This window comes from Balaenoptera physalus (assembly GCF_965194825.1).
Source record: "Balaenoptera physalus genome assembly, chromosome: 6".
In the NCBI taxonomy this organism is placed as follows: Eukaryota; Metazoa; Chordata; class Mammalia; order Artiodactyla; family Balaenopteridae; genus Balaenoptera; species Balaenoptera physalus.
The window spans coordinates 103,713,329-103,728,821 of NC_138885.1; the positions used below are offsets into that span (position 1 = coordinate 103,713,329).

General features: G+C 34.2%; 1 protein-coding gene across 1 annotated transcript in view; it reads left to right on the forward strand.

Moving 5' to 3' along the window:
• SPAG16 (sperm associated antigen 16) overlaps positions 1-15,493 on the forward strand; it is a gene marked incomplete at its 3' end in the record, with an annotated part of 901,411 nt that overhangs the window by 40,293 nt on the left and 845,625 nt on the right. Inside the window, exons 5-6 of the mRNA XM_082467474.1 lie at positions 1,533-1,670; positions 14,605-14,712. Of these exons, the coding sequence (XP_082323600.1) occupies positions 1,533-1,670; positions 14,605-14,712 (246 nt within the window). The remainder of the gene's footprint in view (positions 1-1,532; positions 1,671-14,604; positions 14,713-15,493) is intronic.

The following is a 15,493-nucleotide window of genomic DNA, read 5'->3' on the forward strand; positions in this document are numbered from 1 at the left end:
GATCATTCCCAGATTTAAACTGCATGTCCTAACTTTTTCCCTGAACTCTGGACATGTACGTGTAATGTTCATTTTCACTTAATTGCCCAGCAGACATATTGCATTTAACATGGATAGAAACAGTTCCTTGATTTCTCTAAGCACCAATTCCTACTGCATTTGTCCCCCCTTCACTAAATATCTGTCTGTTGCTCAGCTAAAATCCTTGCAGTCATCCTTGACTTTTCTTTTTTAACCAACACCTGACATCTGATCTGTAGGAGAACCCTGTTGGCTCCATCTTTACAGCATGTCCAGAAGATACCCATTCCTCACAATCTTTACTGTTACCAACTTTGTCTAAGCCACCAGTCTCTCTCTCCTGAACTATTGCAGCAGCCTCCTAACTAGACTCTCTGGTTCTACTCTTCCTTCTCTAGAGTCAGTTTCTTCAAACAGATGCCAGACTAATCCTTTTAAAACATAAATCTGATCAGCATCACTTGTCTCTTAAAGCATTCCGATGGCTTCTGATTCAGAGTAAAATCACATTCCTCTTTTTGGTTCCCTGCTGTCTTCCTGACTTATCTCTCACCATTCTCTTTCCTGCTCACTTAGTTGGCTCCGTTTCCAAATACTACAGATGTACTGGCTTTTTGCTTTATATTGTATATGTCAAACACCTCCTGTCTCAGGGCCTTTATATTTACTTTTCTATCAGCCAAGAATGCTCCTCTCCCACATATCCACATGGCTTAGTCTCTCATTTCCTTCAGTTCCCTGCTCAAATATCACTTTGTCAGTTATACTTTCTCTGGCCACCTTATATAAAATATCACAAACACCCCCCCATCATTCTCTACTTCAGTCTCTCTGTTTCTCTTATCTTGCTTTATTTTACTTCATAGAATATATCACCATCCACACTAGAATGGAAACTCCATTAGATAGGTAGGGACTTGGGCATTTTTGTTAATTTCACCAGTGTCTGGACTAGTGCCTGGAGCATAGGAGATGTTCAGTTATATTTTATGCACCATGATGATATTAGTACTTAGCAATTCATTAATATTTTATTTTAAAAATATCTTACGAATATTGACATTTTAAATTTAAAAAGTTATATTGCAACTTATCACTATAAACATTCCCTAAGACTTAACTTTTTGGGCTTCCCTGGTGACGCAGTGGTTAAGAATCCGCCTGCCAATGCAGGAGACACGGGTTCGAGCTCTGGTCCGGGAAGATCCCACATGCTGTGAAGCAGCTAAGCCCGAGCGCCGCAACTGCTGAAGCCCACGTGCCTAAAGCCCGTGTTCCGCAACAAGAGCAGCAAGAGAAGCCACCACAACGAGAAGCCCGCGCACCACAACGAAGAGTAGCCCCCGCTTTTTGCAACTGGAGAAAGCCCATGTGTAGCAACGAAGACCCGATGCAGCCAAAAATAAATAAGTAAAATTTTAAAAAGTGATTTAACTTTTTGAAATGTACATAAGTTAAGCCAATGTAGTAGAAAGAAACAATATAAAGTCTTTTGTTTGATTTTATCCTAGGTATGAGTTAATACAGAAGGGAGTAACCGAACTTAGAGGTGGTGGGCATGTTCCAGATGTCTACACCCAGAATATGCTTTTAGAAAATGAGAACAAAATTTTGAAGAAAGACTTGAAGCACTATAAAGAAGCAGCTGAGTATGTTATTTTTTAATGACTTTTTTTTTTATTTTGGACTAAATAAAAGTAAGGCATTGAATTAGCTAATAGGTGGATGGTGGTTAATGCAACAGAGCTTTAACTATGGAGAAATGAATTATATGTCAATTCTAGTTGGAAAGAATATGAAAGGCTTCACCAGCAAATTAATTGAACAGATGAGCAGACCACTCACAACTGTAATTCACCAACAAGAGTGGAACGCCGGGGGTTGTGCAGGAGGTTGTTAATTCGTTATGTAACATTCGCTTCCTTATGTATTTTGATAGTCTTATCATGGCTTGTGGAAATCTTCCCCTGTGAGGTTAAGCTAATTTCTGAAATAATAATAAAATTATAGAAAGCTAGAGGAAGGAAGGAGCTAGTGTATTCTTAGTAGAGCAATTTCAGTACTTGAAAGTTGCCCAAAGAAAACTGTTATTTTGTAATTTCCTAGCATGAATTTATGCACAGAAGAGAAACTTAACAGAAACCAAATATCTCTGCATGTTTCTTTCTTTCTAAATTAATGAAAGACATGCAATTTTTGGCAAACAAATTTAGATAAATGGGCAGTGTTATCCTGGCAAAGACAAATATGTGAATGTGTTGACTTGGGGTGAACATACTTATCTAAGACAGTGTTAGATGAAAAATCAATGCTTAGATATGGAGTAGACAGTTTATGCTTTGTTCATTAATTTTTGTTAAACATTTGAAGAGGGGCTTTCTCTGTTAAAGAATCATATTAAAACAAAAATTGGATGAACAGAACTACCATAAAGGAACATAATATTTCTAAGATCTTCATAAAAAACTTCAATGTAAAGAAACGAGACTGTATTGCCAGGTAAAGGAAACATTTAAAATAAGCTTCTACTTTTGAAAGGTGGTGGTAAATAAATGATAATTTGTACGATTGTTTATTCAGTTATTATGTGCACTTACAGAAATGTATTTTGCAAGTTATACAACTTTCATATGATCTATGGACGTACTATTTGGGATTTTACATTTTAGATGGAAGTGTATGATGATCCACAGAATGATAGTACTAGAACCAGCATCCTCTCTATCCTCAGTTCCATTTCTCAGAAGTGGTTTGCACTCTTGGCCCTGACACTCACTGTGATTTAGTATAGACACCTAATGGATGCACTGGGAATTTGACACAGCAAATTTTTCAGAGTGCTGCCTGGCATAGTGTTTCAGTTCCTGATCTTTGAATTATTGCTTGAGTTTGCTAATTTCTTTTGAATAGGTAGAGCCTCTTTCTGCAATGAGTTTTGCTCCAGTGATATGAAATTATCATTTTTATTACTGGTTGTTCATTGAATATTATATTTAATAACTATAATCAAAACCATATAAACTGTTGCCCATGCAAATTATTAACTTAATGTTAAAAGAAACCGTGATTCAAACAGATATCACTCAAATGAAATCTGTCTCTTGTTCATGTTTACTAAAATATCAGATTACTAAATGTTTTTAAAATTTACTGTATTTACTAAAATATGGTTTTAGTTTCAATGGGCTTATGGTATCTCTCAAATCTATCTTACTTGATATAATTAAACTTATACAAATTAGAAAAGGAAAGTATTTATTTAGTTTAAGCTACCTGACATGGAAAATTTGAAGGAAAGCTGCTTGACCCTTAGTAAATGCCTAATATTTATATCATTGAATGAATATTAAGCAAATTGTGCTTCACAGCCCCTTTTGATGAAGGATGTCCCTGTGGCCTAATTTTGTTGGATACATTCCCAGGAAATGGAGACTGAAATTTTGTAAAGAATTCCCAAAACTACCTCTGTCATGCTACAAGTTTGCCCCAAACTGTAAGTTTCATCACACAGGTTTTTCAATTTGACTTGTGAGGATATTTTCCCAGTAGGAATTAGTGATAAACATGGGATTCCCTTTAAGGAATATACATTAAAGTTTTCTTTTTTAGGATTAAGGCTGTTTCTTAAAGCAAGATAAATGTAGATGTCAAATACTTTTCTAATAATAATTAATATTTAATACGTAAAAAGAGTCAGGTTACAGATGTGTTATATATTATCTTGATTAAACTGGTAGCATTTAGTGATGAATCTAGAAAAATCAGTGAAATCATATAGCTGTAAGCTTATTATTTATCTAGGGAAGATTTGCCATGGAAAGAGTACTGAACTTAAAGTTCAAATACCTAGCTTCCAATATTCTGCTACTTATTAACTCAGTTTCCTTATTGTTATACTGGGAATAATTATGCATAATATTATTAACTCCTAGGGAGTGATGTGATAACTAAATAAGACAATCTATATTAAAGAGCTGTGTAAATCACAAAGTGCTGTGAAAATGTCAGCAATTATTATCAATATCTCTAAAGGCTGTCATCCCTAGATTTTAAAAAAATTATCATATCATTATTTTTGAAATTCAGCAATGATGAAGCATGAAGGAAGAGATGAAAAGGGCAAATATTTCACTATAAAATATCTGAATTGCTATAATTAAAAAAGAAATTGTCTTTCTCTCCTGTAAGCAATGCCAATTTTAGAACAGAGGCTTTCCCTGTATTTGCTGCAAATGTAGATTATCTTCTAAAATATAAAATTTGGTGTATGGTGTATCTGTATGTTTCTTGATGGGTGTTAACCAGACTTATTGTGATTATTTTGCAATATATACAAACATCCAATCAGTATGTTGTACACCTGAAACTGATAGAATGTTACATGTCAATTAAATCTTGATAAATAAAAGGTTGGGAGAAAACTGCTTGGAAAATTTCTTTATGGATGTTTTTAAGGGAAAAACAGCATTATTAAAAAGATTTATAGTTACATTAAATATATTATTGAGTTGGCCAAAAAGTTCGTTCAGAACGTCTTACGGCAAAACCTGAGTGAAGTTTTTGACCAACCCAATACATACTAGATACTGGAGAGGAATGATATAAGTAGTAGTTTGACATTCTTTCTTGGAAGATTAGAATATAACTGTACTTTTATATTGAAATGTAGACCAATTGTTATTTTAAATGCAGAGGTCCAGAATTTAAGTGACCTCACATTTGCAGAGAACTGTTAGTTGAATGAAGACTAAAAATCATCACTTAGCGTTATCTTTCACAGTTAAGACACTATTTCATAAACCTTGTTTTATTTGGTAGTTGACCTGCCACAATATTCACCTCAGTCCGAGGTGCATAAAAACAATTATGGGTTTTATAATTAGAAACCTGTTTGCTTGATTTTGTTCCGTATCTTGACTAGCATATTATGTCTTCTGCTAAGAATATAGACTGCAAATATTCTCAATGGGATGGCTTACTCTTAAAATCATCATTGTATATAATACTTGTACTTAACATCCCGTAATCTGGCTTTCGCCCCACCTATGCTACTCTGGTGTACAACATCCTGTTTCATTCTTGTCCTCCCTCAGCTTCTGTGAGGACATGCTGTTCTGCCTCTACTTCTGCCTCATAGGCTCACATCCATGCTGTTTACGCTCTCTAAGGCTGTGCCGTGCAGTAAAATCACCACTAACTACATGTGGATGTTGACAGAACGTGCTGAATCAGGTGGTGGTAGGCGCCATGCAGAAAAAGAACACAAGTAAAGGAGACAGAAATAAATGAGGTGCTGTTTTATACAGTGTAGTGAGGGACGTCCTCTCAGATATCTGACGAAACTGAAGGAGGAGGCTGTGTGTCAATTTGGGAAAAAGGAATTCCAGGCAGAGGGAAAAGGAAATATAAAGAGCCTATGTTGGGGACAGCTTGGCTTGTTAGCAGATGAACAAGGGGACCATAGTGACTAGAATCAGGGAGTAAGTGGTAGAGGCCTTTGTTAGAACTTTGCTTTTTTTCCTTTGAGTGGGATGGTGAGGCTAATGGATAGTTTTGAGGAGAAGTATAATGTAAGGTGGCTCCTGTGTGGAAAATAGACTGGATGGGGGGACATAATGGAAACAGGGAGAACATTATATCCTGAATAACCTTCTTATAGGTTGACTTATCTGGTTACAACATAGTAATAATGAAGTCAAACTGGCTTCTTATGGGACAGTTAGGTTCTTGAAAGGACAACATCTGCTGTTATCAAATTCTGCATTACTTACTAACCCCAGTCAAACTTTGGTTCAGGACAGATATTGATATTGGATCAGATACTATGGATAGAGCAACACAAATGCATACTGTCTGCCATTTGTTAGCTATAAGAATATAATTATCTCTCAGTTTTCTCATATGTAAGTGGGGTGACATTACCTATCCTTGAGGGAATCATTTTAGTGTTTAGCACAATATCCATCACATGGTAAGTGCTCAGTAAGGATTAAATCAGTATTCTGTATTACAGTATCATTTTTTTCCCTTTCAGAACATTCACTACAGTTTATGGATATATATGTATATATTTTATTTCCTTATTCTTTTTTTTTTATACTCCTGTAAGGCAAAGATTATGCTTGTGTTACCCATCACAGTGTAATGAGCACTGTACCTAGTACACAGTATTATTAAGTGGGTGGAATAGCATTATCATCTTCATCAACTTTATTATTAGCAGCAGCAGTAACACTGAATAAACACCCAAGTGTGGCATCTTTTCCAGAAGGCAGGTACAAGGCAATTTATTTATTTGCTTATATATATTAACTTTTTAATTCTAAACAAATACCAAGCATATAGAAAATAAACAAAATAAAATAATGAACTTCTTGGGCCTGTCAGACAGTTTCAACACTTATCAACTTTCTGCCATTCTTATTTCATTTCTATCTCCACCCACACCCTACCCCACATCCTGTTTATTATATTATTTTTTACAGTTCTTTTTTTGTGTTATAATTTACATAAATTGAAATGTACAAGTCTTAGCTACATAATTTTGACAAACAGATGAAGTCTTGTAACCTCCATACTCATGTTACTATAGAACATTTCTGTCTATCCAGGAATTTCTTTTGTGTCCCTTCTCAGTCATTCCCTCCCCTGGCAATCACTGTTCTGATTTTATTTTCCACCTTAGATTAGTTTTGCCAGTTTGAGAACTTCATAAATGGAATCACAGAATATTCATTTCTTTGTGTTTGACATCTTCCACTCAGCTAAAATCTGTAAAATTTATATGTGATTTTTGCATTTATCAATAATTTGTTCCCTTCTATTGCTAAGTAGTACTCTATTGTGTAGTGTCTACCACAATTTGCTTACCCTTTTTCTACTGAGTTGTTTCCAACTGTGGTTATTATGAATGATACTGCTATGAACATTTGTGTACAAGTCTTTTTGTGAGGATGTGCTTTCTTTCTTTTAGATAAAAACTTAGGAATGGAATTTATGAAGGGTAGATGTATAAGAAACTGCTAGTCCATTTTCTAACATTCCAGTTGAGTCATTTTACATTCTCAAGAGCAATATATGAGAGTTCCAATTGCTCCATATTGTCACCAACATCGCGTTTTGTTAGTCTTTTAAATTTCAGCCATTTTAGTGGTTGTATGGTAGCAGCTTCTTGTAGTTTTGCTATACATTTTCCTGATAACTAATGATATTGTGAACATTTTTTGTGTGTGTGTGTGTGTGTGTGCTTATTGGCCATTCATTGATCCTGCTTTCTGTGTAAATCTTTTGCCTGTATTTGGTTGAATTAGTTGTCTTATTTTTGAGTTGTAAGAGTTCTTTATATATTCTGGTTACAAATCCTTTGTCAGAATATTGTGAATATTTTCTTCCAGTTTATGGCTTGATTCTTCAATTTCTTAATGGTGTCTTTGGCTGAGCAGAAATTTTAAATTTTGAGGAAGTCTAATTTATCTTTTTTACAATATTGCTTTTGATATTTTGGCTAAGATACCATTGCCTACTCCCAGGTCACAGAAATATTCTGTTTTCTTCTAAAACCTTTAAAGATTTAGAATTTTTATTTCAGCCTGTGATCTACCTTTAATTTTTGTATACTGTGTGAGGTAGGAGCTAGAGGTTAATTTTCTTTCCTATAGGAATAGTCAATTGTTCCAGCACCATTCTTAAAAAGATTTTTCATCCTTCATTGAATTTCTTTGGCATTTTTGTTGAAAATCAATTGACCCTGTAATTGTGGGTCTATTTCTATACTCTATTCTGTTCCATTAGCCTCTTTGTTTATCCTTATACTAATACCACACTCTTGATTACCGTAAGTTTAATTAAGTCCTTAAAGTCAGATAGAGTTAGTCTTCCAGCTTTGTTTTTCTTTTTTTAAAGACAGTTTGACTATCTTAGATCCTTTGCATTTTCATACAAATTTAAGAATCACTTTGTCAATTTCTATAGAAAGACAGGGGTGGGATTAGAATTAAGACTGAGTTGAATCTATAACAATTTGGGAAGAATGTGTGTGTGTGTGTGTGGGTGTGTACACATATATTTATACATACATACTTTTTTGGGGGGGAAGGATTGATATATTTATAAGTTTTAGTCTTCTATTTGTATGGTATCTCTTTCCAGTTATTAGGTTATCTTTAAGTTAATGCTGTATATTTGTGAAGGAGCTCGAAATTTGTGTCCTTTACATCTAATTATCTAATGTATACATTTTTGTTACATTGTGAACTCCATATAATAGGGACTTGTCTTGTGCTCAGTATATCCCCAGGGCCTGTAGCTGTGCCTGGAAAATAGGAGGGACTTATGTGAATGTGTGCTATTAACATTTTGGCTCTTTAAAAAGCTTTTGACAAAGTTCAACACCCATTTATGATAAAAAAACTCTCCAGAAAGTGGGCTTAGAGGGAACCTACTTCAACATAATAAAGGCCATATATGACAAACCTACAGCTAACATCATACTCAATGGTGAAAAGCTGAAAGCATTTCCTCTAAGATCAGGAACAAGACAAGGATGCCCACTTTTATTCAACATAGTTTTGGAAGTCCTAGCCATGGCTGTTGGAGAAGAAAAAGAAATAAAAGGAATCCAAATTGGAAAATAAGAAGTAAACTGTTACTGTTTGCAGATGACATGATACTATACATAGAAAATCCTAAAGATGCTACCAGAAAACTACTAAGGCTAATCAAAGAATTTGGTAAAGTTGCAGGATACAAAATTAATACACAGAAATATGCTTTTTAAAATACTTTTTATTTTATATTGGAGTATAGTTGATTAAGTTGTAAGTTGATAGTTTCAGGCTTACAGAAAAGTAATTCAGTTATATATATACATGTATCTATTCTTTTCCAAGTTCTTTTCCCATTTAGGTTGTTACATAATATTGAGCAGGGTTCCCTATGTTATGCAGTAGGTCCTTGTTTGTTATCCGTTTTAAATATAGCAGTGTGTACAGTTTTTTTTAATACACAGAAATCTCTTCCATTTCTATACACTAACAATGAAAGATCAGAAAGAGAGATTAAGGAAACAATCCCATTTACCATCGCATCAAAATAATAAAATTCTGAGGAATAAACTTACCTAAGGAGGCAAAAGACCTCTACTCAGAAAACTATAAGATACTGATGAAAGAAATCAAAGATACTAGAAACAGTTGGAGAAATATGCCATGTTCTTGGATTGGAAGAATCAATATTGTGAAAATGACTCTACTGCCCAAAGCAATCTACAGATTCAATGCAATCCCTATCAAATTACCAAGGGTAATTTTCACAGAATTAGAACAAAAGTTTTTACACTTTGACCAAAAGACCCCAAAGAGTGAAAGCAATCTTGAGAAAGAAAAATGGAGCTGGAGGAATCAGGCTCCCAGACTTCAGACTATACTACAAATGTACAGTAATCAAAACAGTATAGTACTGGCACAGAAACAGAATTATAGATCAATGGAACAGAATAGAAAGTTCAGAGATAAACCCATGCATGTATGGCCACCTAATCTATGACTAAGGAGGCAAGAATATACAATGGAGAAAAGACAGTCTCTTCCATAAGTGCTGCTGGGAAAGTTGGACAACTACCTGTAAAAGAATGAAATTAGAACACTCCCTAACACCATAAACAAAAATAAACTCAAAATGGATTAAAGACCTAAATGTAAGGCTGGATACTATAAAACTCTAAGAGGAAAGTATGGGCAGAACACTCTTTGACATAAATCACAGCAAGATCTTTTTTGACCCACCTCCTAGAGTAATGAAAATAAAAACAAAAATAAACAAATGGGATCTAATGAAACTTTAGCTTTTTCACAGCAAAGGAAACCGTAAACAAATTGAAAAGACAACCTCAGAATGGGAGAAAATATTTGCAAACGAAGCAACTGACCAGGAATTTATCTCCAAAATATACAAGCAGCTTGTGAAGCTCAATATAAAAAAAACAAACAACCCAATGAAAAAATGGGCAGAAGACCTAAATAGACATTTCTCCAAAGAACACATACAGATGGCCAATGAACACATGAAAAGATGCTCAACATTACTAATTATTAGAGAAATGCAAATCAAGACTACAATGAGGTATCACCCCACACCAGTCAGAATAGCCATCATTAAAAAATCTAGAAACAATAAATGCTGGAGAGGGTGTGGAGAAAAGGGAATCCTCCTACACTGTTGGTGGGAATGTAAATTGGTACAGCCACTATGAGGAGAGTATGGAGGTTCCTTAAAAAACTAAAAATAGAGCTACCATATGGCCCAGCAAACCCACTGCTAGGCATATATCAGGAGAAAACTGTAATTCGAAAGGATGCGTGCACCCCAACGTTCACTGTGGCACTATTTACAATAGCCAGGACGTGGAAGCAACCTAAATGTCCATTGACAGAGGAATGGGTAAAGAAGATGTAGTACATATATACAAGGGAATATTACTCAGCCATAAAAAGGAGCAAAGTAGTCTCATTTGCAGAGACATGGATGGACCTAGCAACTGTCATACAGAGTGAAGTAAGTCAGAAAGAGAAAAACAAATATCTTATAATATTGCTTATATGTGGAATCTTGAAAAATGGTAGAGATGAACTTATTGCTAAGCAGAAATAGAGTCACAGATGTATAGAACAAATTTATGGTTACCAAGGGAGGAAGAGGGGGGGTGGAATGAATTGGGAGATTGGGACTGACATATATACACTACTATGTATGAAACATAACTAATGAGAACCTACCGTATAGCACAGGGAACTCTACTCAAATGCTCTGTGATGACCTAAATTGGAAGGAAATGGAAAAAAGAGTGGATATATGTATACGTATGACTGATTCACTTTGCTGTACTGCAAGAAACTAACACAATATTATAGAGCAACTATACTCCAATAAAAATTAATAGAAAAACCATTTTGGCTCTTTAAGCTTTTAATAATTTTTAGAGTAGTTAATTGATGATTTTTACCTCTTTTATAGTATTCCTTAGGAGTAGGCATCATTTTCCTTTTATGATGGGAATTTAAATAATTTTCTCTGAAGCTACGTCTTGCCCCATTTAGAGTACTGTCTTCCTTTGCTGAGCTTTTATAGTAAGGAAATGTAATGCAGACCAGAAAAGTTTTATTGAGAGTCCTGAAGATTAGGCAGGAAATAATACTGACTGGGATTACTTAATAGAAGATTAAAGTGTGCCATCTTAAAAATAATGAAATACTTGGTTTTATCTTCTGCCGGAAAATATAGGCTTAACGAAAATTAAATGGCTGTTAATACTGAGAAAAAATTAGGTGCTTTACTAATAGGCCCTAATTTCACTTACAAAATTCACTCCTATGAAAGGTCAAAGAGTACCCAGCATTTCCAAAGACACATTTAATTTAATGACTTTTCAGAAACACACACTGTGGATAAAGATAATAATGAGGCCCATAAAATTTCATGCTTTAGTGTTTAGGTAATTGCTTGTTAAATTAAGAAGGTATTTTTTTCCAGACATGGGTATACCCCTTTCTTTTTTGGTTAAGAATATAATGAAAGTTTGCATCTAATCTAGCTGAGTAGTATTTTGGCTATCTGACAATTATTCCAATAATAATTGTAGTGGGTTAAACTAATTTATTTATAACCAATTGAAGAGAATGAAATAGTTGGTAATTATATAGTACTGTTATCAGAAATTACTTTGATTCAAGTTTGCACACGAAAAAATACATGACAAAGATGACCTACTTTGATTGGTGCATGTAAACAAGAAAATGTTTATATGATACCTTTTGCCAAATTATGATAACAGAATAACTCAATAAATCTATTATTAAAAGCTTAGTAAAAACTATTCAGTTAATAAAAATTATTTTACTTGGAGCATTCAGTTAAAAATAATTTTTTAGAGTACATTATTAAATTACGTTAATACGTTAAACATGGAGTTTTGGGGACAGTGCTTTTATAGTACGAAAAAATATGAGTATCTTGATATTTTATAATTTAATTATATACTTTGATATGCTGCTTTCCTGAAATGGGGAAGTTAGTCACTCTGCCATCTCATTAAGGAAAAGCATTTAGTAGTGTGTTCTTTATGATATACGAATCTAAATAGAATGTTTCACTGAATAACTTACTTCATTGTACTTGAAATAGAATTTATATATTTGGTGTCTGTCTTAATAAAAGTTTTTCTTAAACACAACAATGCTCTACTAATATAATGAGAAAATACTATATAGTTTAAATATTAATTGCTTATATGAATATTTCAAACTTTTTTAGTACAACTTTTATTTTCCTTTTATTAAGCAAATGGGCAGCAGGAAGGTCATAATAGGAGAAGCATCACCATGAAATGAATTTAAATTGTTTCACTGAGTAGACTTCATTTGTGCAAACAGAAAGCAAGTCTCTGAAAACCAGTTTAATGGTCAGAAAAACTTTATAAAGTCCAATACTTCAATCAGTTCCTATGCTTTCTTTCCTGGGATGAGTACAAATAGGACTTTAAGTGTATATTTAAAAAGTGAGTTGATGCAGTGCTGCACATTTGTGGTTCTGCTTAAGAAACTCTGCAATATTATTTTTCTAAGTTTTTTTAAACCTATTATGGGTTTACATTTCAGATAAGATAAATAAAATATAAGCTCATGAAGTAATTCATCAAGTTGTTGTAGACTCAAAATGGAGTTTTAGTAGACTCAAAATAGATGTTCATAAAGTTTAAATTCTTTTATAAAGATATACATAAAGATCAGTGTTACTAATAATCATGTATCCTGATATTTTTGATCCCTTAGAGGATATTTACCTAGTGGCATGCCCCCTATTTTAGGTAGATAAATGTAGCTGTTTGAGGAATTGAATATATCTGTTCTGCTATACTAAACAGTAATATGATGATGATGATGATGGTGATTACAGTAACATTTATTGAATATTTTCTATGTGCAAGATAGTATATAAGACACTGTACATACTTTTCTTGTAAGGGAATGCGAATTCAAGTGATGTTCTTGTGTTTTCACAACAAAATGCCAACTCAGCCATTTATCTTTTCTAGTCATTCTACTTAAACTCTCTCCTCCTTTTCACTCACTTCTCTACTCATTAGGCACATTTTGGTGGCAGAGGGGTTCTCTCTTTTGTTTGGTCCATCTTCTCTCACACATACACACAGAGTTAAAACCTGGAAAGAAGAAACTGTTTGTTTATCTAATAGTTGGAATATTCCACAGATGATTTTTCAAGTCTCAATATTTTAATCAGCATTTTCTTGTGCCTTCAAGATTGTTGGCATGGAAATGAAGTTGAGGGTTAGATGGTTAGACCATGAAGTACTGTGACACAATGTTTATTTACATGTGGTCAAAACTACAACATTGACAGTAGAATGAAGAACAATACAGGTCATCCAAAATAAGTGGGAGATGGTAGGGGAGAAAGAAAGAAACTTGGAAGAATGGAAAAGACACTTTCACCATATGCCACGTGTGGCTTGATCTTGCAGCAAGAAGTCTCACCGATCATAATATGTGCCATCAGAAGTCTGAAAACCTAAACTCATACCACTGCTCTGGCAGTATCCCAGCCACCATTCCTCAATGATTGCTCTGACATAGCTCCTAAAGCAGAAATCTATTGCATGCATTTATTTCATATAATCTGAATTTTGAAATATGAGAGGCAGATTTATTCCATTCTGATCTTTTTGCGAGCTGTCAGTACTCTAATTTAGTCCATCCATTTTTCAGAATGTTAGAATCTCAGTGCAGTAGCACTTTGTCAGTTAACTAAGACTGTTAGATAACCACTTTTACATTATAAATTATATTTTACATTATTACATTGGAACTAACTTACATTGTAGAGGTGGGGGAAACATTCCCATTAATTTTTTCACATATGACTTGGGCTGAGAAAGAATACTCTTGCTTGCTTTATGCCAGGGATCTACAGAAGATATATCCAGTTGAAGAATGCTTCTGTATCACAACACTGATATTGAAGACTTTTCTCATTAAGTTACCAATTATTTTAGTAATATGATCTGTAGGTGGTGTATATTTTTCACATGCTTACCAGAATGAAATCTTGGTTTTCTAGAATTTATACGCTTTCTTTTTTACAACTGTCAGAACTAAGTAGCCCACTTAACCATATATTCAAGCAAGTTCAGAATTAAATTTTGTAAAGTCTTTTCCTTTATTTGTAATTATTTTGAATTATCCTATTTTATATGTATTTCAATTTTATAAAAAAATTGTCTTTGAAAATAGATGGATTATGTGTTATTGTGGCAGCATACCTTTAATTTTCCTTTATTTAAATGAAATGTGAATAAATGATATTTTTGAAACTACAGGTTTTAGCCTGTTCATTCCCCACCCCCATATATGTTATGTTGGTTGGGATATTTCAATGAGAATTATAGTGGAATCTTTGCTTTTCAATAATCTTTTGAATTGCTTAGTACTGGATTTGAACTGATAAGTAAATAATTTTTTCAGAAAAGAATTAGCAGTGATTTTTAAAGTTGTTATTATTTTTATTTTTCAGCAAGGCTAGAGAAGATCTGCTGAAAACTCAGAAAGAACGTGATTTTCATCGAATGCACCACAAGAGAACAGTCCAGGAGAAAGACAAATTAATTAATGACCTCAAAGGGTAAGCTGCTAGTATTTGTTGGCATATTTATTAAAGAACTATTTAATTTGTGTTAAGCCATTTGGCCATGGAAGAAGGTTCCAGGTAAAGTTATTCATTCAGCATTTATTGAGCATCTTCTGTGTGCCATGTGTTTGATACAAAGATGAGCAAGTTTAGGTCCTTGCTGTCAAGGTTCCCAGAGACTATTAAGATGTGTGATGGGGGAGGAGTTAAACAGAAATATAGTGAAATATACTGCATTGTTTTTATGCAAGCCAAGAGGTGGTCACCCCAACCAGATTGGAGAGAGAGATGGTTCAGGGACCTATTTCTAAAGGAAATGCATTCTAAAGTATGAGTTAACAGAGTGAGAGAGTGGGCTCAGCATCCTGTGCAACGGCACCAAGTCACTGGAGGAACATGACATGTTCGCCAAATTGTAAGCATGGAGAGCAAAATGCAGAAGCAGCTTGACAAGGGCGAGGTGGAGGGGGCCATATACTGCATAACCTTGAATTTATCCTAAGGCTTTTAGAAATTACTCTAATAATACTCAGATTCACTTCCCTCTGCCCTCTTCCTCTCCCTGACCCACCCACCCCCCCCCGCCCCCGCCAAATAAGAAAATAATTTATAATCTCTAACTAAAATTCTCCTTTGCTTGTTCTAGGGCAGTGCTGCCCAATAGAACTTTCTGTAATATTATAAATATTTTATATCTGCACTCCCCCATATGATAGCCGTTAGTCACATCCTCTACTAAGCACTTTCAGTGTGGCTAGTACAACTGATGAATTCA